Below are 26,951 nucleotides of genomic sequence, written 5' to 3'. Positions count from 1 at the left end.
TGGGATTTGCCCTGCAATAATATGCTCAGTCCAAAACTTCACACAGACCGAAGCGCCTGCCTCGGATCAGCTGATGTGAACATGTCTACTAACTCCAGCTGTAGGGGACCCTCGTCGAGTGACGTCAGCGGTTTTGTTGTCGTGGCAATCGTGGACAAAAGCAACTATCTCCTCCCTAAACTCACATACTCTCTTGAATTACTCTTGCATAGCCACCTAACAGCATGATGTAAACGTAGATCATGATGCTTAGCAGACATGTCTTTCAGCAGACTACAAAATAAGCCATGTTGCAAGTCAGATGTTAATCGGATGAAGTTTAGGATAGGCCTGACTGAGTCCATGGTGTTTTTTAACACACCGCTGAGTTAAGCTCGGTGTAGTGATCTCATCTTCGTTGAAAGAACTGATAGGCGGGAAGACGGTCCCATGTACTCTGCCCGCCGTAGACGGAGCGCCGTCTGTGACAAGCATGTTAACTTACTACAAATCCAGTCCATTCTCATTGAAAAAAGTAGACCATTTTCTGAAAAAGGATCTCACCACTAGTGTGTCCCTCCAATGGCATTAAGCCCAGCATATCCTCCCGAAAGCACTCTCCATAAAAAAAATCTCACAAATAAGTACAACTATTCAATGTCAGTAGGCTTGTCCACAGCAGGAGACATTTACCTTAGCGATTTGCAGTCTGCCCAAAAGAGTTTCAAACACTTCCATAGCTAGAACTTCGATTCTCCTTGCTGTTCATGTGTTCGACGGGTTTATTTTTAATGATGAGATCATCTGATTTCTCACCTTGTCATCCGTGGTTACCTCCTCACTGCAGCCAGCATGCATGCACTCTTTTACATTCTCAGTGTCCGTAAAAGGCCTCTATTTTTTTTTCTTCTCTCCCCTAAGTGTCCAAGCCACACGGAGAGAGGCTGGCATAGCCTTCTCCCGTGTGGAGCCAGATCGCACTATATTGACCCGGCTCTGCTCATACGAGGCAGTTTTTTAAATGTATTTTGGCCTACATCTGAACCAACTGGAGAGATGGGTGTCGACTTGTGAACAGCAGGCACATAGGCTTCCCTCCCGCAATTTCTACGAACAGGTTCTTCTCAGTCCACTCACTTATGAATCAGCGATTATCATCATCCACTTTTATTTCCTTTTGAATTGAGGGGACATTTTGTCAGCTTACATTCTCTGTGCTAAATGTTTGTAAAATTTTCTAGCCAGCTTGTAAAATAGCTTGGCTGAGGCGGCGGACTGGTACAATGGCATTGCCAGATGTTTGCAGCTTATTGGCTGATGTTAGCAGCACTGATAGGCTGTAACTAGTACATTGGGTGATATTGATTCACAGCGTTAATGGGCAGAACTACAGTAACAAAAAAAAATGGTATGGCTCAAAAAAATATATGTTCAGAATTGATCAAAGGGCCATTTTTATAAATGGATAAATGTGCTGAATCTTGCCAGTTGATTAGCCCTGCTCGATGCTATGATTGTTTATGAATGTTTTAGTTTGACAAGTAGCCTAATCTTGTTGCTAGATTTAATTACAGTTAGGGGTCAAACCACTCAATTTGTTTTGCTCGTAATGGGGCTGGCACTTAGCTAGGCTGAACTGTTTATGGTATAGTCAATCTCACCATGTTATGATTCAGTTGGCCATAGACTGCTCAATGATGTCTTTATGACCATGGTTATTTGGGTATTGGCACAACCTTACCCTCCATTCTATTCACCCTGATCCCTGCCTCTCTGTAGGTGAAGGTTGTGTGTGTGTGAGAGTACCACAGCAGGTTCTGTAGCAGTTCAGTGGAGCAGGGTGGGTGGTGGTGGTGGTGGTGGTGGGATTCCATGCCTCCCAGTAGTAACACAATGACAGAGAGATGATGGATGTTCCTAGGTGTGCTGCCTGGGGAGAGGGGCACACTGACCAACCTCCATGCTGGAGTGACCGATCTACCCGCCCAGCAGCAGATGGGGCTGCCAGGGTGGTGTACCTACGTTCATGATCAGGATACATCCAGGGGTCGCTTTAGTTTTCAGAAATCAGCATTTTCAAAAAACAGACCATTTAAAAAAAAAATCTAAAACATGTTTTCATATTGAATTTTGCTTCAATAGAGTGAGATGGGGCGTGAACTATAGTTCATAACACATTCGGCAGAAAATATTTTATCACATGACAACAGAAGTAAAGGTCGACTGATTATTATTTTTCAATGCCGATACCGATTATTGGAGGACCAAAAAAGCCTATGCCGATTAATCGGCCGATTTATTTTTTATTTTTTATTATTATTTAATTTTTTATATATTTGTAATAATGACAATTACAACAATACTGAATGAACAATGAACACTTATTTTAACTTAATATAATACATCAAAATCAATTTAGTCTGAAATAAATTATGAAACATGTTCAATTTGGTTTAAATAATGCAAAAACAAAGTGTTGGAGAAGGAAGTAAAAGTGCAATATGTGCCATGTAAAAAAGCTAACGTTTAAGTTCCTTGCTCAGAACATATGAAAGCTGGTGGTTCCTTTTAACGTGAGTCTTCAATATTCCCAAGTAAGAAGTTTTAGGTTGTAGTTATTATAGGACTATTTCTCTCTATACGATTTGTATTTAATTTACCTTTGACTATTGGATGTTCTAATAGGTACTTTAGTGTTGCCAGCCTAATCTCGGGAGTTGATTGGCTTGAAGTCATAAACAGCGCAATGCTTGAAGCATTGCAAAGAGCTGCTGGCAAACGCAGGAAAGTGCTGTTTGAATGAATGCTTACGAGCCTGCTGCTGCCTACCACTGCTCAGTCAGACTGCTCTATCAAATCATAGACTTAATTATGATATAATAACACACAGAAATACGAGCCTTAGGTCATTAATATGGTCGAATCCGGAAACTATCATCTCGAAAACAAAACGTTTATTCTTTCAGTGAAATACGGAGCCGCTCCGTTTATCTAGCGGGTGGCATCCATAAGTCTAAATATTGCTGTTACATTGCACAACCTTCAATGTTATGTCATAATTACGTAAAATTCTGGCAAATTAGTTCGCAACGAGCCAGGTGGCCCAAACTGCTGCATATACCCTGACTTATTTGGAGAGAGAAGTGACACAATTTGCCTAGTTAATATTGCCTGCAAACATGAATTTCTTTGAACTAAATATGCAGGTTAAAAAAATATACTTCTGTGTATTGATTTCAAGAAAGGCATTGATGTTTATGGTTAGGTACATTCGTGCAACGATTGTGCTTTTTTCGCAAATGCGCTTTTGTTAAATCATCCCCCGTTTTGGTGAAGTTGGCTATCTTTGTTAGGAAGCAATGGTCTTCACACAGTTCGCAACGAGCCAGGCGGTCCAAACTGCTGCATATACCCTGACTCTGTTGCACAGAACGCAAGAGAAGTGACACAATTTCCCTAGTTTAAAGAAATTAATGTTAGCAGGCAATATTAACTAAATATGCAGGTTTTAAAATATATACTTGTGTTGATTTTAAGAAAGGCGTTGATGTTTATGGTTAGGTACACATTGGTACAACGACAGTGCTTTTTTTCGTGAATGCGCTTGTTACATCACCCGTTTGGCGAAGTAAGCTGTGATTCGATGATAAATTAACAGGCACCGCATCAATAATATGCAACGCATCAATTATATGCAATGCAGGACAAGCTAGATAAACTAGTAATATCATCAACCATGTGCAGTTAACTAGTATTATGTTAAGATTGATTGATTGTTTTTAATAAGATACGTTTAATGCTAGCTAGCACCTTACCTTGGCTCCTTGCTGCACTCGCGTAACAGGTAGTCAGCCTGCCACGCAGTCTTCTCGTGGAGCGCAATGTAATCGGCAATAATCGGTGTCCAAAAATGCCGATTACCAATTGTTATGACAACTTGAAATCGGCCCTAATTAATTGGCCATTCCGGTTAATCGGTCGACCTCTAAACAGAAGTGCAACGCTATTTGGCTAGTAGCCAGACACAAGTAAATTAGCTTATAATAAAAGTATTTTTGTTGTTGTTACTGAAAACAATGCATGGCAATCATGTTTCTACTCTTTCTAATTGAAAGTATGTAGCCAGAAAAGTAGCCTACACGTCAGGCAGAGCGCTTGTGATTCAATGACGAGAGCAAAGATATTTAATCTTGTGTGGAAGTGGAACTGAAATATGTCATTTTTAGATTCATGATTTGGAGCGAGCCCTGACTGAAGCACAGCAGAATTTAAAATAAGAAGTATTTTTGATCTGCGTCTATATGATAGGCTAACTAATGAAGTACCCATATTTTTTTTACCTTTTTATTTAACTAGGCAAGTCAGTTAAAAACAAATTCTTATTTTCAATGACGGCCTAGGAACAGTGGGTTAACTGCCTTGTTCAGGGGCAGAACGACAGATTTTTACCTTGTCAGCTCGGGGATTCGATCTAGCAACCTTTTGGTTACTAGTCCAACGCTCTAACCACTAGGCTACCTGCCACCCCATGAATGAAGGCTAATGCTGAAAAGCAAGTTCAAAAAATATATATTTATTATTATATATATATATATTTTTTAAATATAACAGTAAAGAACAGAAATTCTCTAACTCACACATCCAGTGTTTTCCTCTGGATCAAAAACCTTGGTTAAACCCATTTGTGAAAATACAACACTAATTCCAACTTCCTTTTGCGCAGCGACAGTGAGGTGGAATCATAGATGGCATTTATTCTGTTACTCACCAGTGATGAGCCACTGTATTTGCACAATCCATCTGTTACACTTATCTTCCGAGGTGGTTCAGGCCAAAGTCATGGTAATATTCACAGCTAAAAAATGTTTTAAAAAGGACAAGACATCCACTTATCCCCACAGCAGAACACCAGGCCTGTCTCCATCCCCAAGGCAGGTGGACAGTTACATGCAGGCCTAGAGTTTGTCATGTTTTTTATTCTACCAACCATGGTAATATCCAGTAGTTTTCTGAGGCTATAGCTCTAGTTCCTGCAGGCCTTCTCTGCATAGGGGAGTAACAGCAGTGTCTTTGTTAGAGTGCTGCTGTCTGGGTAAACTTTAACCACCGTGTAGAAGCAAGGTGTTTAATGAACCCCTAGTGGTCAGGACTACCGATACGTCTGGTGCGTTGGCATGTTGTACCATGTCCCTGACAAATAAATTAAGGTCCAGTTTCCTGGCTGGATGTCACGTCATGGAGAAGTATGCTGGCCTTGATACTGGCTCTGTGTGTTAAGCCACAGTGTGGCTTGAATGAATGGGGTTTCATTTGAGAAATAATGTGTGTGTGTGTGTGTAGCCACTAGCTATGTTGCTACTGTGTGTGTGGCGCTGGTGCTAAGGAGGCCTGTAGAAGTGTAGCTACCAACCAGAATGGTGGTCAACACTCCTCCTCCTGTACTGTCACTAATTAACACAAACAGGATGGAGAGAGAGAGAGGGGGAGGGAGAGAATGCAGAGAGGGAGGAATATAAAAAGAGAAGTATGGCCAGGTACGATACCAGTATAGTGTGATACTTGTTAGTAGCGTGGTAAGGAAACAAAAACACAAAGCGGATTTAACTTCTTTAGGACAACAGCCCCTGATGTTGGAAACAAACGTTATGTTGTCATCCAGAGTCCCATGTATTTATCACACAATATTTTACATACTGCTGTTTTTTTAAAGGACCAAATAGTTTGATCTGCTTCTTGTTATCAAAACCCTAGAATGAAAAGAGAAGGAGAAGGATGCGAGAGAACATGAAGGAGGATCAAGAGAACACGTGTGAGAGAGAGAGAGAGGGGAGGGAATGTAGGAGACACCAGCCCATTCTCTGTCTGCCAAGAACCTCTGTCGTTCTAAGCCTGGAATGATGAGCTCACCTGAAGTAGACTATGCACTTCAGTAGTAATGTAGGCTAACAGCTAGCACATCCAACCATTTTCCCAGGAGCAGGCTAGACCCCGCAACATGGGAAAGCGGTAGAAATAGCTGCACACACTGTTGTACTCTGCAATATTATTTATTGCCACGCATTACATAGCACAGTGTTGAAGTATTTCAACTACCTCCAGCTTCTGTATGACCTTACTCCGACTGTCATGATCATTTGAAGGGAAAGAGGCGCATCCTTTGCACTGAAAGTGAAAGAAAATAATTTTATTTAGGATGAAAGCAACAATTTTGACCTTTTCTATATGGACTGATGTGATCATGTGGGTCCTAGTCTGGTGTATAGGCCCTGTGGAAGGAAGGAAGGTGGGTGGGTTCTGTTCGGGTGGATGTCTGTCTGTCCTGATGACCTTGACTATGCCGGTGTGTCTCTGTGAGAGCTGCTGTTTTACTGTCCCCCTATAAAGAGACCCAGCAGGATGAGGAGGAGGACTGGGTCTGGAGAGTGGGTTTGATTAATGGTAGTAAAGAGAGAGAGAGGGCTGGTGCTGCCCTCAGGGGTCAGACTGGCTGCGATGGCCTTTACTCCACTCTCAATTCAATGGGCTTTATTGGCCTGGGGAAACATGTTTACATTGCTAAAGTAAGTGAAATAGATAATAAACAAAAGTGAAATAAACAATATAAAATTAACAGTAAACGTCAGTCACTGAAGTTTTAAAGGAATAGAGACATTTCAAAAGTCATGTCTATGTACAATGTAATGATGTGCAAATAGTTCATTTATTTTTTTCCCTTTATACTTAACATAATTATGTGTTGTTTTTACAATGGTGTTTGTTCTCTCACTGGTTGGCCTTTTCTTGTGGCAACAGTGCAGGTCTCTCTCTCTCTGCCACGCCTGCTGTCTGTGTGGTGGTTGTGAAACCCAGGCCTGCTGTCTGTGTGATGGCTGTGAAACCCAGGCCTGCTGTCTGTGTGATGGCTGTGAAACCCAGGCCTGCTGTCTGTGTGATGGCTGTAAAACCCAGGCCTGCTGTCTGTGTGATGGCTGTAAAACCCAGGCCTGCTGTCTGTGTGGTGGTTGTAAAACCCAGGCCTGCTGTCTGTGTGATGGTTGGGAAACCCAGGCCTGCTGTCTGTGTGATGGTTGGGAAACCCAGGCCTGCTGTCTGTGTGGTGGTTGTAAAACCCAGGCCTGCTGTCTGTGTGATGGTTGTAAAACCCAGCCTGCTGTCTGTGTGATGGTTGGGAAACCCAGGCCTGCAGCCTGCCCTGTGCCTCATTAACATACTGTCATTGGACAGAGGGAGGAGGGCTTCTAGAGCTGGCCATCAACCCTTCTGACTGAGACAGACCATGTATCCCAAACAACATCCTATTCCCATAGGGCTCTGGTCAAAAGTAGTGTACTATGTAAGGAATAGGGTGCCATTTTGGATGCTGCCAGAGAGAGCTGCTGTCTCGCTCTGCTATCTGTCTGTCTCCTGTCCTGTAGGCTGCTAGCCTGGCTATCAGGGGGCCATGGAGGGATTGGTGATTGTGTATAGAGCTGGTAGATTATGGGCCAGAGGCTCATCCAGACCAGGGATGGGCAACTTTGACGATACCCACATCCATACTCACACATGCAGTCAGTCGGCCTAAGCCTTTTGGAGGCCCTAAGTGAATGTTGTACTTTTTTAAAAGCAAGTTAACTGCAATTGTACATGTTTTGCCATGGGGTGGAGAGAAATTGGTTTTTTTTATGATATGAGTGAGAGTGACTAACAAAATCATGGTCCACTCAAAATCAATTCGACCATGATTCCTACAAGTTTAAATGGCTGGCTAGACTAACTTACCAATCAAATGTTGTTGTTTTTCTGACATGGGCTAACTGAGTGAGTGACTGTCAGTAGTAGGTAAATTTCCATCACATTGACAGATTTTTATACGAGTATTCTAAAATCTGCATGAAGAAAATGTGTATTTTCTCACCTGTGGTATTTCCACCAAACAGACTTGTTGCAGATTAAAAAAATCAGTGTGTGATGACGTAATGCAACACAAAATATACTGTTTCGCTTAAAATGTTCATGTACCGAATAAAAATCAAATGTACAATGTGTTTCCATCATATTTTTAACTCTACAGATAGTTTTGTCACAAAAACAGTTGCGTATAAAGAGTAAATGTGTCTACTCTGGTCTGGACACACGCTCTCTAGCCAACAGGTCGCAGTTACAGTGCAGGTAGACTAGTGTGTATATATAATGAGATTATTATGAATAAGAGCAAGAATATTTATTGGTTGGCAGCATCAAGCCCGCCACCGTGCACGTTCACCACCCTGTGAAGTTCATCAAAACTCATTTTATCTGTAGCCTAATAAACTGCATGGTTTACAGAATTGTAGTGGGTGGCCCAAATACCAGATCATCGCGTGACTCCCAAGTTTACCTCCATATGATGGTTGTTATATCTATATTTGCGCATAAGGCGTTTCCACCTCCATTTGTAGCCTAATTAATTTTACACACCCAAACATCCCACCATGTTGAAAGAACAAATCATCTGTCTGAATTTATAGTATTGTTCCGAAACTTCCTGTTTCCATCACAGCTGTCGTGAGTTTTTTATTATTATTTTTTTTTATACAGTATTACTTTACTTGCATAAAAACTGGATGGAAACTTGGTTACAGACTGACATAACAAGAATAAAAACTGGATGGAAACTTGGTTACAGACTGACATAACAAGATAAAAACTGGGTGGAAACTTGGTTACAGACTGACATAACAAGAATAAAAACTGGATGGAAACTTGGTTACAGACTGACATAACAAGAATAAAAACTGGGTGGAAACTTGGTTACAGACTGACATAACAAGATAAAAACTGGATGGAAACTTGGTTACAGACTGACATAACAAGATAAAAACTGGATGGAAACTTGGTTACAGACTGACATAACAAGATAAAAACTGTGGATGGAAACTTGGTTACAGACTGACATAACAAGATAAAAACTGGGTGGAAACTTGGTTACAGACTGACATAACAAGAATAAAAACTGTGGATGGAAACTTGGTTACAGACTGACATAAGATAAAAACTGGATGGAAACTTGGTTACAGACTGACATAACAAGAATAAAAACTGGATGGAAACTTGGTTACAGACTGACATAACAAGAATAAAAACTGTGGGTGGAAACTTGGTTACAGACTGACATAAGATAAAAACTGTGGGTGGAAACTTGGTTACAGACTGACATAACAAGAATAAAAACTGTGGATGGAAACTTGGTTACAGACTGACATAACAAGATGAAAAACTGTGGATGGAAACTTGGTTACAGACTGACATAACAAGATAAAAACTGTGGATGGAAACTTGGTTACAGACTGACATAACAAGAATAAAAACTGGGTGGAAACTTGGTTACAGACTGACATAACAAGAATAAAAACTGGGTGGAAACTTGGTTACAGACTGACATAACAAGAATAAAAACTGGGTGGAAACTTGGTTACAGACTGACATAACAAGATAAAAACTGGGTGGAAACTTGGTTACAGACTGACATAACAAGAATAAAAACTGTGGATGGAAACTTGGTTACAGACTGACATAACAAGAATAAAAACTGGATGGAAACTTGGTTACAGACTGACATAAGATAAAAACGAATAATACACCTTGTGTATTCTATTCTAACTCACAACAGTAAGTTCAGACCCCGACTGAGTTCTCCCCCACCACCAAAAATAGTGGATTTGATCCACGGGCCAACAGTTGCCCATCCCTGATCTAGAGTCAGATGTTGGACATTCACAGCAATAACGGGCAACTACAGCTACAAAAAAAACAGGGTTTCACCATCTCACATTCATTCTCTCTCTATGCATTTCTGTTTTTTTTTTTCCTGGTCAGGTCATGTGGCCCTACACATAATTGTATATACACTGGCCCGTATTTACAAAGCATCTCAGGCTAGTAGTGCTGTTGATCTTGGATCAGTATTGGCTTTCAGATCATAATTATATGGATAAGAGGGTACCTGGTCCTAGATCAGCACTCCTACTCTGAGACGTTGTGAATACGGGCCACTTTGAGTAAATAAGAGTGTGTATTTAATGTATCCTGTCCTCTCTCTCAGGGACATCATGATCACCCACTTTGAGCCGTCCATCTCCTACGAGGAGCTGCACGGGGAGGTCAAAGACATGTGCTGCATGGACAACGACCAGCTCTTCACCATGAAGTGGATTGACGAAGAAGGTTTGTTTACCATAGTTCTCGTTCTAAATATGTGTTTGTATTTATTAAGGATCACCAAGGCAGCAGCTACTCTTCCTGGGGTTTATTAAGGATCACCATTTAGTTTCTGCTAAGGCAGCAGCTACTCTTCCTGGGGTTTATTAACGATCACCATTTAGTTCCTGCCAAGGCAGCAGCTACTCTTCCTGGGGTTTATTAAGGATCACCCTTTAGTTCCTGCCAAGGCAGCAGCTACTCTTCCTGGGGTTTATTAAGGATCACCATTTAGTTCCTGCCAAGGCAGCAGCTACTCGTCCTGGGGTTTATTAAGGATCACCATTTAGTTCCTGCCAAGGCAGCAGCTACTCTTCCTGGGGTTTATTAAGGATCACAATTTAGTTCCTGCCAAGGCAGCAGCTACTCTTCCTGGGATCCAGCAACATTAAGGCAGTTTATACAATTTTAAAAACATTACAATACCAAAAAAAAAAAACGATATATCCACATCTATCCGTCCTTCTCATTTTTTAGAGATGTCTACAGTCTTCATGGGCAGATCTCAGATCACACTCATTGTGACTAGTCAGAAGTATCACTATGTAGAGATAAGGGTGTGATTTGATATGCAGAGAGAAGGCAGTGGTGGTTGTGCCTCTTTAGTATCGGGCCAGCTGGCCATGTCCCCACAGTATCTGGCCAGCTGGCCATGTCCCCGCAGTATCTGACCAGCTGGCCATGTCCCCGCAGTATCGGGCCAGCTGGCCATGTCCCCGCAGTATCGGGCCAGCTGGCCATGTCCCCGCAGTATCGGGCCAGCTGGCCATGTCCCCGCAGTATCGGGCCAGCTGGCCATGTCCCCGCAGTATCGGGCCAGCTGGCCATGATGAAGACGTCATGTTGTTGGAAAGGCTGCCCTTAATTAATTAACGTCTAACGTAGGACCGTCTGTGTGCCGTCTGTGTGCCGTCTGTGTACCGGCTGTGATTTAGGGGAGATGGAGAATGAACTGCACTTTGTATTTGACTTTATATGATGATTTAAGAGTGACCTTGTTTGGAGTAGTGATGAAGGACAAACTGGACTGGCTACCCAGAAAATAAGTGTTGCTGGTTGCAAACTTTATTTCCAAAGTGACACGACAAGATGTTGTATAACTGAAAGGTTTTTGTTTTGCGTTTCATATGTTTATTTGTGTGTGTTTGTGTGTGTGTATATAAGTATGATCATTTTATTTGGGTACAGCAAATGCGGTGTCTTGTAAGCCCATGTGGGCTGGGTGTGATGAAGATGCATGACTCTATCTCTCTATCTTATACTTCACTAGGCTCTGAAAAACAAACTTAACATAATGAAGACTGAGACACTGCCTCCACACACACACCTACACGCTCTCTGTCTTAGACACAGATTCTCAATATTGAGAATATCTATAACATCAGCTTGGAGACATTTTGAGAGTCTTCACTGTAAAAGTAACACACTGGCTTTATGTGTTAACTTGTGGTGTTTGAGCAGATGAAATGATTCTGACTATCATGTCAGCCTTTGTGACTCTGGTCAGAAGTATTTTCACTGCATAGGGAATATGGTGGTTCCAGTAGGTTTATCCATCATCAGACACTTGATGTACACAGTGACCCAGCCGTGACCCGTCTCTCCGTCCTCCCAGGTGACCCGTGTACAGTATCGTCTCAGCTGGAGCTGGTGGAAGCCCTGAGGCTCTACGAAGTCAACAAAGACTCTGAACTCATCATCCACGGTAACGTGACCTTCTGCATCTGACAACATAGTAAATACATAAACCTTCCATAAAAATAAAAAAAATTAAACATTTTGTCATTTAGCAAATGCTCTTATTCAGAGCGACTTACGTGAACAATTACGGTGAAGTGCCTTGCTCAAGGGCACATTGTCAGATTTGTCACCTAGTCTGCTCGGGGAATTTGAACCAGGTACCTTTCAGTTACTGGCCTATTGCGCTTGACCTCTAGGCTACCTGCCTTCCCAAAGCTATTAACTGTTTTGATACCCAAGGGGAAGTCTTTGCTTGGCTGACAGTGCAGACATCCCGACAACAGAATAAGTATACTGAGCTTTCATTACATTCAATGTATTTATTGAATTTAATAAATGTACATTTTTAAATTTACATAAAAATATATATTTTTTAACAACAGCAGACACCATTATAAGTCACACTGTCTGTTCCACTGATACTCTCCTGCTAACCAGATAAACATTACACAGCCTCAGTCACCAGGAAATAGACCAGTGTTTATAGAGTTCTCTGTATGTCAGTGCATGTGAGATTGGTTGTCTTTTATGGAGAGAAAGGAGGGTCACAGGTTAAGAGCAAGATGGAGGAAGGGGAGGGGAGGAGGAGAGTAGGGGGGGGACCAGAGCAGGAGAGGGGGGAGGTGGAGGATAGGGGGAAGGGCACAGAGGGGTGCCAAGTCTGCTAGATAATGAGAGCATTCACTCTACCCTACCTCTGGTGCACACAGGCACATGTGAGGTAGGAATTGCAGCCATGGTTTAATGGTTTCCCTTTCTTCCTTCAGTGTTTCCATGTATCCCAGAGAAGCCTGGCATGCCCTGTCCAGGAGAGGACAGTAAGTCTACAGCGCTTGTCCGTTCTATTGTTTTCTGAAGATTGGAGTATCTCTCTCTGAGACACACACACACACACACACTTGTTCCAGTAATCCCTGTGTTCTTCTCTTCCTCAGAGTCTATATATCGTCGTGGGGCACGGCGCTGGAGGAAACTCTACTATGTTAGTGGTCATGTCTTCCAGCCCAAACGGTTCAACAGGGTGAGAATCCTCTCTGTCCCTGTGTCTCTTTCTCTCTTCCACTCCATCTCTCTCTCTCTCCGTGTCTCTTTCTCTCTTTCTCTCTTCCACTCCATCTCTCTCTCTCTGTCTCTCTGTCCCTGTGTCTCTTTCTCTCTTCTGTTTCTCTTCTGTTTCTCTCCTCTATCTCTGCTGTCCCAATCAATGACTTAGCTGTATTAATGATAAGTTGATATTTGAAGGTGGGTGTGGTTGTTTTAACTTTGTCTGTTCTCTCCTGTGTACTCATGGTAGAGAGCTCACTGTGCCATCTGCACAGACCGTATCTGGGGTCTGGGGAGACAGGGCTACAAATGCATCAACTGCAAACTGCTGGTCCACAAGAAGTGTCACAAACTGGTCAGCGTGGAGTGTGGTAAACAGATTCAGGTGAGATGCAGAGAGCAGGCAGAGCCTGGGGGGCCCTGAGTTTTACCTTCAGTCATGCGGTCAGAAAAACTGTGGGCCCTGAGTTTGACCTTAGTTCAGTTATGTGGTCAGAGAAACTGTGGGCCCTGAGTTTGACCTTAGTTCAGTTATGTGGTCAGAGAAACTGTGGGCCCTGAGTTTTACCTTAGTTCAGTTATGTGCTCAGAGAAACTGTGGGCCCTGAGTTTGACCTTAGTTCAGTTATGTGCTCAGAGAAACTGTGGGCCCTAGACCTACTGTGGTTTCGGACTCAAAGGACTGACTGGAAATACTTTGCGTCAGTATTTCTCAATGATTCCTTTCTCTCTCTATCGTTCTCTCTCTTTCTTTCATCTCTCCTCTGTCTAGGAGCCCATCATGGGGCCTGATAGGGGGGCCTCCATCACGCCATTAGACCACTCTGAACAGCCAGGTAACGCACACACACCGCCTTGTTATAGACTTAGAAAACTAGCCTTGGTGAGCAAAACTAGGTAAACAATAAACAATCAAAGACATTTTGGCTAAATGAATAGTTCCTTCAGACCTTAGTCACTAAGTTGCATCTAGCAGGAAGACAGCTTTAAGCCCAGTGGCTGGCTGAATGAGAAGGCTTAACATTCCCACAAGGAAGCCTTCTGTATCACTCTCTAGTGTCTAGGAGGAAGCCTTCTGTATCACTCTCTAGTGTCTAGGAGGTAGCCTTCTGTATCACTCTAGCGTCTAGGAGGAAGCCTTCTGTATCACTCTCTAGTCTCTAGGAGGAAGCCTTCTGTATCACTCTCTAGTCTCTAGGAGGAAGCCTTCTGTATCACTCTCTAGCGTCTAGGAGGAAGCCTTCTGTATCACTCTCTAGCGTCTAGGAGGAAACCTTCTGTATCACTCTCTAGTGTCTAGGAGGTAGCCTTCTGTATCACTCTCTAGTCTCTAGGAGGAAGCCTTCTGTATCACTCTCTAGCGTCTAGGAGGAAGCCTTCTGTATCACTCTCTAGCGTCTAGGAGGTAGCCTTCTGTATCACTCTCGTTCTCTCTCTCGTTCTCTACTCAGGTCCTCAGAACAAAGACTCCAGTGAGAGTCTGAACTCTGATGGAGAAGAGAAAGAGGTGTGTTTGTTTCCAAATGTCTGTCTTTATCTGTCTCTACCTCGTGTCTCTGTCTCATGTCTATCTGTCTCTACCTCGTGTCTGTCTCATGTTTAACTCTGGCTCTCTGTCTGTCCTGTAGGCGCGCTGCAGCAGAGACACAGGGAAGTCAGCTTCCAGTCTGGGTCTGGTGGACTTTGATCTGCTGAGCGTGATTGGCCGGGGCAGCTATGCCAAGGTCCTGCTGGTCCGACTCAAGAAGACAGAGAGGATCTACGCCATGAAGGTGGTTAAGAAGGAGCTGGTCAACGACGACGAGGTACTAAACACACACACACACACACTGGTACATGTAAACACACACTGATACCCGTAAACACATGCACACACACGCGCGCACACACACACACACAATGATACCCGTAAACACAAACACACACACACACACACACACTGGTACATGTAAACCCACACACACTTACATACACACATGATTGACACTTTGACAGGTGCTACCTGATCGATCATCTGTGCCATTTCTCGTCCGTCCGTGGAGATATGTAACTGTTCACTGTTCACACATGGTCAGTCTCCTCACATCATCAGGGCATCCACTCACTGTGCTTAGAATGCCAGAAATCACTTCTTCTGCAGCCCTCATAAGATGGGAGCAGTCAACACCGTTCACTGTGTGTTCAGCCATTCTCACTCCTAACATCTACTGTCTCATTCTGTATCCTGTTTGTCTGCCTGTCTCTGCCTGTCAGTCTCTGTCTGTTTCTGTCTTCCTGTCAGTCGGTCTGTCCATCTGTCCTCTATCAGATGGATGGCTGGACATTTCTACTAAAAACTTTTTTTAGTTGTGTTTAAGACTTGATTTCCAAATGGTGTGTGTGTGTTGTAGGACATTGACTGGGTCCAGACAGAGAAGCACGTGTTTGAGCAGGCGTCCAACCATCCCTTCCTAGTGGGGCTACACTCCTGTTTCCAGACTGAGAGCAGACTGTTCTTTATCATAGAGTATGTGAACGGAGGAGACCTGATGTTCCACATGCAGAGACAGAGGAAAATACCTGAGGAACACGCCAGGTGAGAACAGTGATGTCATGGCTACACCGGACTTGGAAATAATCCTGGGACTGTTTCAATCTTACCCGACGAGGTCTGTAGTGCTGCTGCGTTTCTGTTCTACCTGATAATGAATTGCACCCACCTGGTGTCCCAGGTATAAATCAGTCCCTGATTACAGGGAAACAAATGATACTATTTAAAGCAGTGGAACTGGCTTCGAGGTCCAGATTTGAGTTTGAGGGGTATGTCATGTCCGTTCCTCTGAAACACCCAGGACTACACATCTATTGTTCTCCCCCAGTAGGCTCACGCTGCCAGACGTAAAATTCCCACATCTCTGAACCTAGAACCTTTGGGGCAGGCCACCAGCTCTAGCACACCTGGGGTGTATTCATTATGCCGATTCTGTTGCAAAAACGTTTCTTAAACGGACGCAAACGGGGTGGGACCTACCTGAATTTGTCCAATGCCAATAAATTTGCTTTTTAGTTGCAACATTTTTCGTTTTGGACTAATAATTACACCTCTGATTCTACGAACCAAGGGCTTGGTGATTAGCTGCGTGTGTGTGTGTTTTGAGTCTAACTAGTTCTTCACCATCTCTCTGTGTGTGTCAGGTTTTACTCAGCAGAGATCAGCTTGGCGTTGAACTACCTCCATGAGCGAGGCATCATCTACAGAGACCTCAAACTGGACAACGTGCTGCTGGAGTCTGAGGGACACATCAAACTCACTGACTACGGCATGTGCAAGGTGGGTGTCGAAGTGTGTCCGTTGGTGTGTTTCTGTCTTTACTGTGTGTGTGTGTGTGTGTGTGTGTTACATTTGAGTCATTTAGCAGAAGCTCTTATCCAGAGCGACTTACAGTAGTGAGTATATACATTTTTGTACTTTTTTTATACTGGTCCACTGTGGGAATGGACCCACAACCCTGGCATTGCAAGCGGCATGCTCTACCACCTGAGCCCAACGGGACCTAGAACGATGTGTGTGTGTGTGTGTGCTTCCTGTGCTGTGTAGGAGGGCTTGAGGCCAGGGGACACCACCAGTACGTTCTGTGGGACCCCTAACTACATCGCCCCTGAGATACTGAGAGGAGAGGACTATGGTTTCAGCGTGGACTGGTGGGCTCTGGGGGTGTTGATGTTTGAGATGATGGCTGGACGGTCGCCCTTCGACATTGTAGGAAGCACCGACAACCCAGACCAGAACACAGAAGACTACCTATTCCAAGGTAATGCTGTTAGGACAGGGTCAAAGTTTATGTTATGGAAAGTACTCATATTGTTACTCGGCATTGGCCGATCCTCAATAGAAAGTATGTGGTACTCTCATCAGTCAGCAAAACATTATATCTGTGCAACTAGGCTTGGGCAGTAAACGGTATATACCATATGCCGGGTTATTTGGAAATAGCCATGGGATGGTTTTTCAGTACCGTTGAAACAATTTCTTTTAAGTTTTTCAATACTTTTTAATATTTGTAGCTACTTTTTAAGTAAATACCTGCAGTGAACTTGTGCAACATGTTAGGAGATAAAGCAGATTTCGTTCTTCATTTTATCTGTCACATTATTTTACATTATGAAGCTTACCGTAGTTCCACCAGAACAGTTGAGCCAGTCACGTGTGTTTTGTAAACAGCACAACGGGAGAAAGGGGGAGCTGGTGAGTTCAGCTGTGTAGTAGTGACGGGTTGCGTTTCCGATCGACTGCTCAGGGACTGCAACTATAGTTTCCCTTCACAGAAAATACATTCGTGCAACATATTTAGCAGAAAATAGCTTCATTGTCATCAATGACAACAGAAGTCCAACACTATCTGGCTGTAAGTAAATTGTCTTACAATGAAAAAACAAGGTATTTTTTTGCAAGAACGATGCATGGCCGTCAAATTACTGATGTTTATCACAGAACAAATGGAGCCAGCTACATTTCCTAATGTTTTGTGTAAAGTTAATCTTGCATCTTACCGGAGGAAAATAGTCTGTCTACACTGAGAAAAGTAGCTACACGTCAGTCAGAGCGCTGTCTTTTGATAGAATATCCATTCGTGTGGAGAAGTGCAACTGAAGCACAAAATTAGTTTGACGACGAACAGAAATTACAATAAGAACCATTTTTAGATCTGCGTTTACAAAAACGCAGCAAGATCATTTTTTTTTCCCTGCGTGGAAAAACAAGTCATTCTGTTTAAACTCGACTCTTAAGTTTAACTTGCTAGTTATCTAAGTAAGTGGCTGAATTAATAAGGGCATCGTATTGTGTTAGCTGTCTGCCATGTTTGAGAAGTCAAAGCTCTCTTGGGATGAGTTATCTGTACAGCTGTCACTACGGCTTGATCTCCTGTCGGCTCCTCTCCCCCGTCTTCTCTGAGCAGAGCAAGCAGGCCTGTTGCCCTAGCGACTCCAGACTTCACACAGACGCGGTGTGTACACAGTACTATTCCTTCTTCAGACAAACATGCGTCTCAACTATGTTCATTTGCATAATGTCTCTCGTTCACATTCACTTGAAAATATCCGAACTCGCCAAAAATGACGTTCAGGATTGCCTGTCTTTGTAATACGTTTATTTTTTTTGTTTGGGCTCGTTAGCATATTTAGCTAGCAGCATCGATTGAAATGTGCAATTACTTGTGCTAAATTTGTTAGCATTCTGATAATAGACACCCAATTGTATTTTTTTTGTTTTTTTTGATGCCCTGTTGTGTACTAAGCCGGTAATACAGTACATCCCGGTATGAGAGAGAGACGGTAAGAATATCTGTATACTGCCAACCCTACTGTGCACCTCTAGTCAAAAGTCTGATGTTCTTGAGGTCTGGCTGGCATAGTGGCAATGCTGCAGTGCCTGACACATGTCCGCAGTGTCAGCATATCGGTTTCAATAAGGTATTTTTCACAGCCTCTCTCTTTATATCCAATCTGTCACTATTGTAAAAGCCCTCTCAAAATCTAATCTCTCCTCTGTAGTAATATTGGAAAAACAGATCAGGATTCCTCGATCATTGTCAGTCAAAGCTGCCAGCGTTCTCAAGGGCTTCCTCAACAAGGTAACTACCGCACACACACGCAGGCAGATCAATCCAAACAAGATCATGTTACACTGCCCTATGATGTACTTCCGGCGCCGACAGAGATGGCCGCCTCGCTTCGCGTTCCTAGGAAACTATGCAGTATTTTTTTTTTTTTTTGTATGTATTATTTCTTACATTGTTACTCCAGGTAATCTTAGGTTTTACTACATACTATTGGATATAAGAGCAACGTCAACTCACCAACATTACAAGCAGGAATACGACTTTCCCGAAGCGGATCCTCTGTTTGGTCCACCACCCAGGACAATGGATCTAATCCCAGCCGGCGACCCAAAACAACGGCGCCGTAGAAGAAGGGGCAGACGGAGCGGTCTTCTGGTCAGGCTCCGTAGACGGGCACATCGTGCACCGCTCACGAGCATACTACTCGCCAATGTCCAGTCTCTTGACAACAAGGTAGACGAAATCCGAGCAAGGGTAGCATTCCAGAGAGACATCCGAGACTGTAGCGTTCTTTGTTTCACGGAAACATGGCTCACTCGTGACACGCTATCTGAGTCGGTACAGCCACCTGGTTTCTTCACGCATCACGCCGACAGAAACAAGCATCTCTCTGGTAAGAAGAAGGGCGGGGGTATATGCCTTATGATTAACAAGACGTGGTGTGATCATAACAACATACAGGAACTCAAGTCCTTTTGTTCACCTGACTTAGAATTCCTCACTATCAAATGCCGCATTATCTACCAAGAGAATTCTCTTCGATCATAATCACAGTCGTGTATATCCCCCCCCAAGCAGACACATCGACGGCCCTGAAAGAACTTCATTGGACAGTACGGAGAAAAAAATGTGTGAAATGTATGCATTCACTACTGTAAGTCGCTCTGGATAAGAGCGTCTGCTAAATGTAAAATGGACCCTATGTAAACTGGAAGCCACATATCCTGAGGCTGCATTTATTGTAGCCGGGGATTTTAACAAAGCTAATCTGAAAACAAGGCTCCCCAAATTCTATTAGCATATCAATTGTGCTACCAGGGGTAGCAAAACCCTGGATCATTGTTATTCTAACTTCCGCGACGCATATAAGGCCCTCCTCCGCCCTCCCTTCGGAAAAGCTGACCATGACTCCATTTTGTTGCTCCCAGCCTATAGACAGAAACTAAAACAGGAAGCTCCCGCCCTCAGGTCTGTTCAACGCTGGTCCGACCAATCGGATTCCACGCTTCAAGATTGCTTCGATCACGTGGACTGGGATATGTTCCGCATTGCGTTGAACAACAACATTGATGAATACGCTGATTCGGTGTGCGATTTCATTAACAAGTGCATCGGTGATGTTGTAGCCACAGTGTCTATTAAAACGTTCCCCAACCAGAAACCGTGGATTGATGGCAGCATTCGCGCAAAACTTAATGCGCGAACCACTGCTTTTAATCAGGGCAAGGTGACCGGAAACATGACCAAATACAAACAGTGTAGCTATTCCCTCCGCAAGGCAATCAAACAAGCTAAGCGTCAGTATAGAGACAATGTGGAGTCGCAATTCAACGGCTCAGACACGAGAGGTATGTGGCAGGGTCTACAGTCAATCACGGACTACAAAAGAAAAACCAGCCCCGTCGCGGATCACGATGCCTTGCTCCCAGACAGACTGAACAACTTTTTTGCTCGCTTTGAGGACAATACAGTGCCACTGACATGGCCCGCTACCAAAACCTATGGGCTCTCCTTCACTGTAGCCAACGTGAGTAAAACATTTAAACGTGTTAACCCTCGCAAGGCTGCAGGCCCAGACGGCATCCCCGGCCGCGTCCTCAGAGCATGCGCAGACCAGCTGGCTGGTGTGTTTACAGACATATTCAAACAATCCTTATCCCAGTCTGCTGTCCCCACATGCTTCAAGAGGGCCACCATTGTTCCTGTTCCCAAGAAAGCTAAGGTAACTGAGCTAAATGACTACCGCCCCGTAGCACTCACTTCCGTCATCATTTGAGAGACTAGTCACGGACCATATCACCTCCACCCTACCTGACACGCTAGACCCACTCCAATTTGCTTACCGCCACAATAGGTCCGCAGACGACGCAATCGCCATCACACTGCACACTGCCCTAACCCATCTGGACAAGAGGAATACCTATGTAAGAATGCTGTTCATCGATTACAGCTCAGCATTTAACACCATAGTACCCTCCAAACTCGTCATTAAGCTTGGGTCTCGACCCCGCCCTGTGCAACTGGGTCCTGGACTTTCTGACGGGCCGCCCCCAGGTGGTCAGGGTAGGTAACATTTCCACCCCGCTGATCCTCAACACTGTGTCCCCACAAGGGTGCGTTCTCAGCCCCCTCCTGTACTCCCTGTTCACCCACGACTGCGTGGCCATGCACGCCTCCAACTCAATCATCAAGTTTGCAGACGACACTACAGTGGTAGGCTTGATTACCAACAACGACGAGACGGCCTACAGGGAGGAGGTGAGGGCCCTCGGAGTGTGGTGTCAGGAAAATAACCTCACACTCAATGTCAACAAAACAAAGGAGATGATCGTGGACTTCAGGAAACAGCAGAGGGAGCACCCCCCCTATCCACATCGAAGGGACAGTAGTGGAGAGGGTGTAGAGTTTAAGTTCCTCGGCGTACACATCATGGACAAACTGAAATGGTCCACCCACACAGACAGCGTGGTGAAGAAGGCTGAAGAAATTCGGCTTGTCACCAAAAACACTCGCAAACTTTTACAAATGCACAATCGAGAGCATCACCGGGTGCAAACTACCTGCCCTCCAGGACACCTACACCACCCGATGTCACAGGAAGGCCAAAAAGATCATCAAGGACAACAACCACCCGAGCCACTGCCTGTTCACCCCACTATCATCCAGAAGGCGAGGTCAGTACAGGTGCATCAAAGCTGGAACCGAGAGACTGAAAAACAGCTTCTATCTCAAGGCCATCAGACTGTTAAACAGCCATCACTAACCTTGAGTGGCTGCTGCCAACATACTGACTCAACTCCACACACTTTAATAATGGTAAAATTGGTGTTATCAATTTATCACTAGCCACTTTATATTATATAATGTTTACTTACCCTACATTACTCATCTCTTATGTATATACTGTACTCTATACCATCTACTGCATCTTGCCATCTGATGTAATTAAATGTATCACTAGCCACTTTAAACAATGCCACTTTATATAATGTTTACATACCCTTCATTACTCATCTCATATGTATATACTGTACTCTATGCCATCTACTGCATCTTGTCTATGTCGTTCGGCCATCACTCATTTATATATTTATATGTACATATTCTTATTCATTCCTTTACACTTGTGTGTACAAGGTAGTTGTTGTGGAATTGTTAGATTACTTGTTAGATATTACTGCATGGTCGGAACTAGAAGCACAAGCATTTCGCTACACTCGCATTAACACTTGCTAACCATGTGTATGTGACAAATAAATTTGATTTGACCATAATGTAATGAACCTTTACTCTCCCTACATCCCTCCCTTCTCTCCGTCCCTCCCGCCTCCTCTCTCTCCCTCCCGCCCCTCTCTCTCCCTCCCTCCCTCCGTCCCGCCTCCTCTCCCTCCCTCCGTCCGTCCCGCCTCCTCTCTCTCCCTCCCTCCCTCCGTCCGTCCCGCCTCCTCTCTCTCCCTCCCTCCCTCCGTCCCTCCCGCCTCCTCTTTCTCTCTCCCTCCCTCCCTCCCGCCGTCCCTCCCGCCTCCTCTTTCTCTCTCCCTCCCGTCCGTCCGTCCGTCCTGCCTCCTCTCTCTCTCCCTCCCGCCTCCTCTCTCCCTCCCTCCCTCCGTCCCTCCTGCCTCCTCTCTCTCCCTCCCTCCGTCCCTCCTGCCTCCTCTCTCTCCCTCCCTCCCTCCGTCCCTCCTGCCTCCTCTCTCTCCCTCCGTCCCTCCTGCCTCCTCTCTCTCCCTCCGTCCCTCCTGCCTCCTCTCTCTCCCTCCCTCCGTCCCTCCTGCCTCCTCTCTCTCCCTCCCTCCCTCCGTCCCCTCCCGCCTCCTCTCTCTCCGTCCCTCCCGTCTCCTCTTTCTCTCTCCCTCCCTCCCTCCGTCCGTCCGTCCGTCCTGCCTCCTCTCTCTCCCTCCCGCCTCCTCTCTCTCTCCCTCCCTCCGTCCCTCCTGCCTCCTCTCTCCGTCCCTCTTGCCTCCTCTCTCTCCCTCCCTCCCTCCCTCTGTCCCTCTTGCCTCCTCCCTCCCTCCCTCTGTCCCTCTTGCCTCCTCTCCCTCCCTCCCTCCGTCCCTCCCGCCTCCTCTCTCTCCCTCCCTCCCTCCGTCCCTCCCGCCTCCTCTCCCTCCCTCCGTCCCTCCCGCCTCCTCTTTCTCTCTCTCTCTCTCTCTCTCTCTCTCTCCCCCTCCCTCCGTCCCTCTTGCCTCCTCTCTCTCCCTCCCTCCCTCCGTCCCTCCTGCCTCCTCTCTCCCTCCCTCCCGCCTCATCTCTCTCCCTCCCTCCCTCCCTCCGTCCCTCCTCTCCCTCCCTCCCTCCGTCCCTCCCGCCTCCTCTCTCTCTATCTCTCTCTCTCTCTCTCCGTCCCTCTCTCCCTCCCTCCGTCCCTCCTCTCCCTCCCTCCCTGTCTCATTATATATTTTCTAATTTTCTCTCACACCCTTCTCTATCTTTGTTGCTCTCCCTCTCTTCCACTTCTCCCTCCCTCTCTTCTATCTCTCTCCCAGGAACCTAAGGAGAGGCTAGGTTGTCACCCCCAGACAGGCTTCGCTGACATCATGGGTCATCCCTTCTTCCGAAATGTAGACTGGGACCTTGTGAGTCATCGTGTCTTCTTTCTCACTTCTATCTTTCTCTGTCTGTCTTTTCTGCGTTCTATCAGTGCTCTCTGGTGTTGAGGTGGGTTAGATCACCATGACCCAACAGAGACGGTGAATTATTGTTTTCATTCAAACGAAGCAGCAGTGTTCTCACCAATGATAATTAACTTCAACACTGTGAACGACGGACAGTGAGACAAATCAACTCCTATACTATTTCCACATAGTTGAGGGTCATCACCTTAGAAAAGCCCAGACAGTCTCCTTTCCCACCAGGGAACAAGACAGGCCAATGGGATGTATTGGCCTATCAGTTCTCTAAGGGCAGGACTAAGTGGCTAGGTCACAGTGGTTCTGTTGTAGTTAGATGTTCACCACCAATAAGCAGTAACCAGGTTAACCTCATGTTTCCCCTGTTGCAGCAATGTAAAAAAAACAGCAGACACCAGGGTTGGGGTCAATTCCATTTCAATACAGTCAATTCAGATTTTCAATATTCTGGAAAAATGGAATTGGAATTTCAGTTTATTCCCTGAATTGAAAAGGAATTGATTCCAACCATGGCAATGGGCCAGACACACTCCCAGGTCAATCTCTCCAGTCCCACCCACCTGCCAGCTAAACAAACAGGCTGGCCTCTAGACATGCCTCCAGTCCCAGACCAGCTCAGGAGCAGCCTGACCTCTTTCCCCTGTTTGGTCTGGACTGCTGCTGTCCTGACTGGCTGGCTGGCTCTATGTCTGGAAGGATCAGGTTACACTGCTGGGCTGCCTCCCCCTCCACTCAGTCTCACCTCATAAACAACAGGTGGCAGCCTGCCCATGCAGTACTCTAGTCTACCTGCAGGCGGGGCAGTACTGGGTCAACACACTGCAGGCTGTCTGTCTGGCCTCTGAGTTTACAGTGGAGTTTTCACTAAGCCACAGCACAGTCACTAATATCGTTTCAGAGAGAAACAGGGAGATTGGCTTTTGGTAAAATCATTTTTGTTAGACAGTTTCATACACTGACCTCTGTTTCATACACTGAACCCCATTTGAAGTCTTGTTTGTAAATAAGGCTTGTTGGTTGAAACATGGTGCTTGCAGTATAAAGTTGGCTGTAAGTAGCTTTGGATAAAAGCATTTAGCTAAATAGCTTCATATACATTATTTTAAAAGAGTATCAAGCTCAAGGTGTGTGTGTGTGTGTGTGTGTGTGTGTGTGTGTGTGTGTGTGTGTGTGTGTGTGTGTGTCTGCCCTTTGACCCCATTGCCTTGTGTTGTTTCAGATGGAACAAAAGCAGGTGGCTCCTCCATTCAAACCCAACATCTCAGGAGAGTTTGGACTGGACAGCTTCGACACCCAGTTTACCAACGAGCCCATCCAGCTCACGCCTGATGACGAGTGAGTGTCCTAATGGCTGGTCTGTGTGTCTGTGTGTCTGTGTGTCTGTGTGTTTGTCTTCATGAATCAGTTTTATTTATTTGATTAATCTTCATTTAAACAGGGAGTCACTCTTTTACAAGAGAGCCCTGTATACATTTACAAATAAAACCCACTACATAAATAAAACCCACTATAATATAATACATATTTAAGAAAAGCAATCGCATTCGTTTACATAAGTCTCCAGTCAATCATTTTAAATGTCTGAAAGGAATTTTGTGTATTGTTCCACACATAAAGGGCAGGAAATACTTAAAACAGATTTTCCTAACTCTGTGGAGACCAACGCGATCTCCAGAGTTATCCATCCCTGAGAACGGGTTTGGTCATTTGTTCGTCTAAAATGAATCAATGAAGTGATGTACAGTGGAAGTTTCTGCCAGACTGCTTTGTAAATAAATAAGAGAGTGTGCAGATCTCTTACAGACAGAGGTCTATCCCACATGTTTATAAAGAATACAATGAGTCCTAAAAACATCTTGCTGAATGGATTACTGAATCCTATGGTTTCAAAACAGAGGATGCTTATGATGGAGGTTACTAGACCTGTGAATGACTTCTTGATCAGCACTGTCATAGGACCCCCTTAACCGCTGTTCGTTTCCTGTATTCCAGTGACGTGGTGAAGAAGATCGACCAGTCGGAGTTTGAAGGGTTCGAGTACATCAACCCTCTACTGATGTCGGCCGAGGAGTGTGTGTGAACTAGGTGTGTGTGAACTAGGGGTGTGTGGGAGCGGACGCAGCACGCCACCTCGTGTCCTCGACGACGTCACTAGTTAGCTCTGCATGGTTACCAGACAACCCGGCGATGACATCATCAAAGAGCGTCCTGCTGTTGGATAGAGAGGGGGAGAGCCGCCGGGGCTCTGACAAGAGACACTAACTTGCCAAACTAATCTCACATAGTGTGTATGTGTCACAAATGGAACCTTATACTCTACGTGTAGTGCACTAGGGAATGGGGTGCCATTTTGGACGAAAGTCACTGTCCTTTTTTTAAAACCACTAGTCTTTTAAACCTACGTTCTCTCTCAATTATTTTTGTATCATGTATTAAATCCGCACTGATTTCCTCGTTGGTCATCAGAGTGCAGGCTCTCAGTAGCCAATGAGGCTTGGAGGTGGTTGGTTACCTAGGTTACTGGACACAAAGGGACGGGGGGAAGAGGGACACAGATGGTCCACAGAGAACAAACTAACCCTCCTCTCTTCTTCCCAGCTTGGAGGTGGTTAATGCATATTTTATTTGTACATAATAAGAATGATGTTTAGCCAAGGCCTTTTAACCCCAAGCCAGATCACCAGGGGACATAGTTGAAAACTGTTTCATGATCACTACATGTATCATGATAAGCGTTGTTGCAGCACCATGTTTGTAGAGGACGGAAGAAGAACAAGAGGACAACATTAAAAAAAAACACCAATCTATATATTTTTCTCATTTTATTGAATGAAATGTCAGTCTATGTACGTTGGTCAATGTCCCAAAGAGTTACGCCGTCGTCAAGCCTGTTCTACCGTCATAACAACAGGTTGGCTCACTATTGTTTACGTTTGCAGTAGTCGTCGTGGCAACTTCCAGGACAGAGACGGTTCCAGGTTAAAGCGTTTGCCATCTCAGCAGCCAACCAACACTAGCTAACATAGATACTGACAAAAGGCAAATCTCAAATGGCATCCTATACTATATAAAGTGCGCAACAAAAGTACTATACAATAACACTGCAAGATTTAGAGTTAGGTTGCTGTTATCGATACAACCACACTGTGAATGGAAGAGTTTACTGTGAGGATTTGGATACGAGTGGGCTGGACCACTAGCTGAGTTTAGGGATATGTCCCAAATGGCACACTGTGCACTACTTTTGGTCATAGACCTATGGGTCCTGGTCAAAACTAGTGCACATTTTTATTTTTATTTAACCTTTATTTAACTAGGCAAGTCAGTTAAGAACAAATTCTTATTTACAATGATGGCCTCGCAACAGTGGGTTAACTGCCTTGTTCAGGGGCAGAATGATAGATTTTTACCTTGTCAGCTCAGGGATTTGATCTTGCAGCCTTTCGGTTACTAGTCCAACGCTCTCACTAGTTAGCTCTGTGTGGTTACCAGACAACCCGGCGATGACATCGTCAAAGAG

The 26,951-nt window shown here is 44.7% G+C and overlaps 1 protein-coding gene across 1 annotated transcript in view; it reads left to right on the top strand.

Annotated features, from left to right (window-relative positions):
• Positions 1-26,238, top strand: part of LOC115157519 (protein kinase C iota type) — a 31,126-nt gene extending 4,888 nt beyond the window's left edge. The window contains exons 2-16 of the mRNA XM_029705835.1: positions 10,043-10,164; positions 11,813-11,902; positions 12,705-12,755; positions 12,873-12,958; positions 13,232-13,366; positions 13,754-13,817; positions 14,433-14,488; positions 14,610-14,786; positions 15,372-15,556; positions 16,156-16,291; positions 16,559-16,772; positions 18,514-18,593; positions 23,288-23,377; positions 24,651-24,766; positions 25,424-26,238. Coding sequence (XP_029561695.1) covers positions 10,043-10,164; positions 11,813-11,902; positions 12,705-12,755; positions 12,873-12,958; positions 13,232-13,366; positions 13,754-13,817; positions 14,433-14,488; positions 14,610-14,786; positions 15,372-15,556; positions 16,156-16,291; positions 16,559-16,772; positions 18,514-18,593; positions 23,288-23,377; positions 24,651-24,766; positions 25,424-25,511 — 1,690 coding nt within the window. The 3' untranslated portion in view covers positions 25,512-26,238. The remainder of the gene's footprint in view (positions 1-10,042; positions 10,165-11,812; positions 11,903-12,704; positions 12,756-12,872; positions 12,959-13,231; positions 13,367-13,753; positions 13,818-14,432; positions 14,489-14,609; positions 14,787-15,371; positions 15,557-16,155; positions 16,292-16,558; positions 16,773-18,513; positions 18,594-23,287; positions 23,378-24,650; positions 24,767-25,423) is intronic.
• Positions 26,239-26,951: the final 713 nt, after the last annotated feature.

The sequence above is a fragment of the Salmo trutta genome, chromosome 21 (assembly GCF_901001165.1).
Source record: "Salmo trutta chromosome 21, fSalTru1.1, whole genome shotgun sequence".
NCBI classification, from domain to species: domain Eukaryota; kingdom Metazoa; phylum Chordata; class Actinopteri; order Salmoniformes; family Salmonidae; genus Salmo; species Salmo trutta.
The sequence above is the reverse complement of the archived record's forward strand: the minus strand, read 5'-3'. Positions and strand labels throughout refer to the sequence as shown.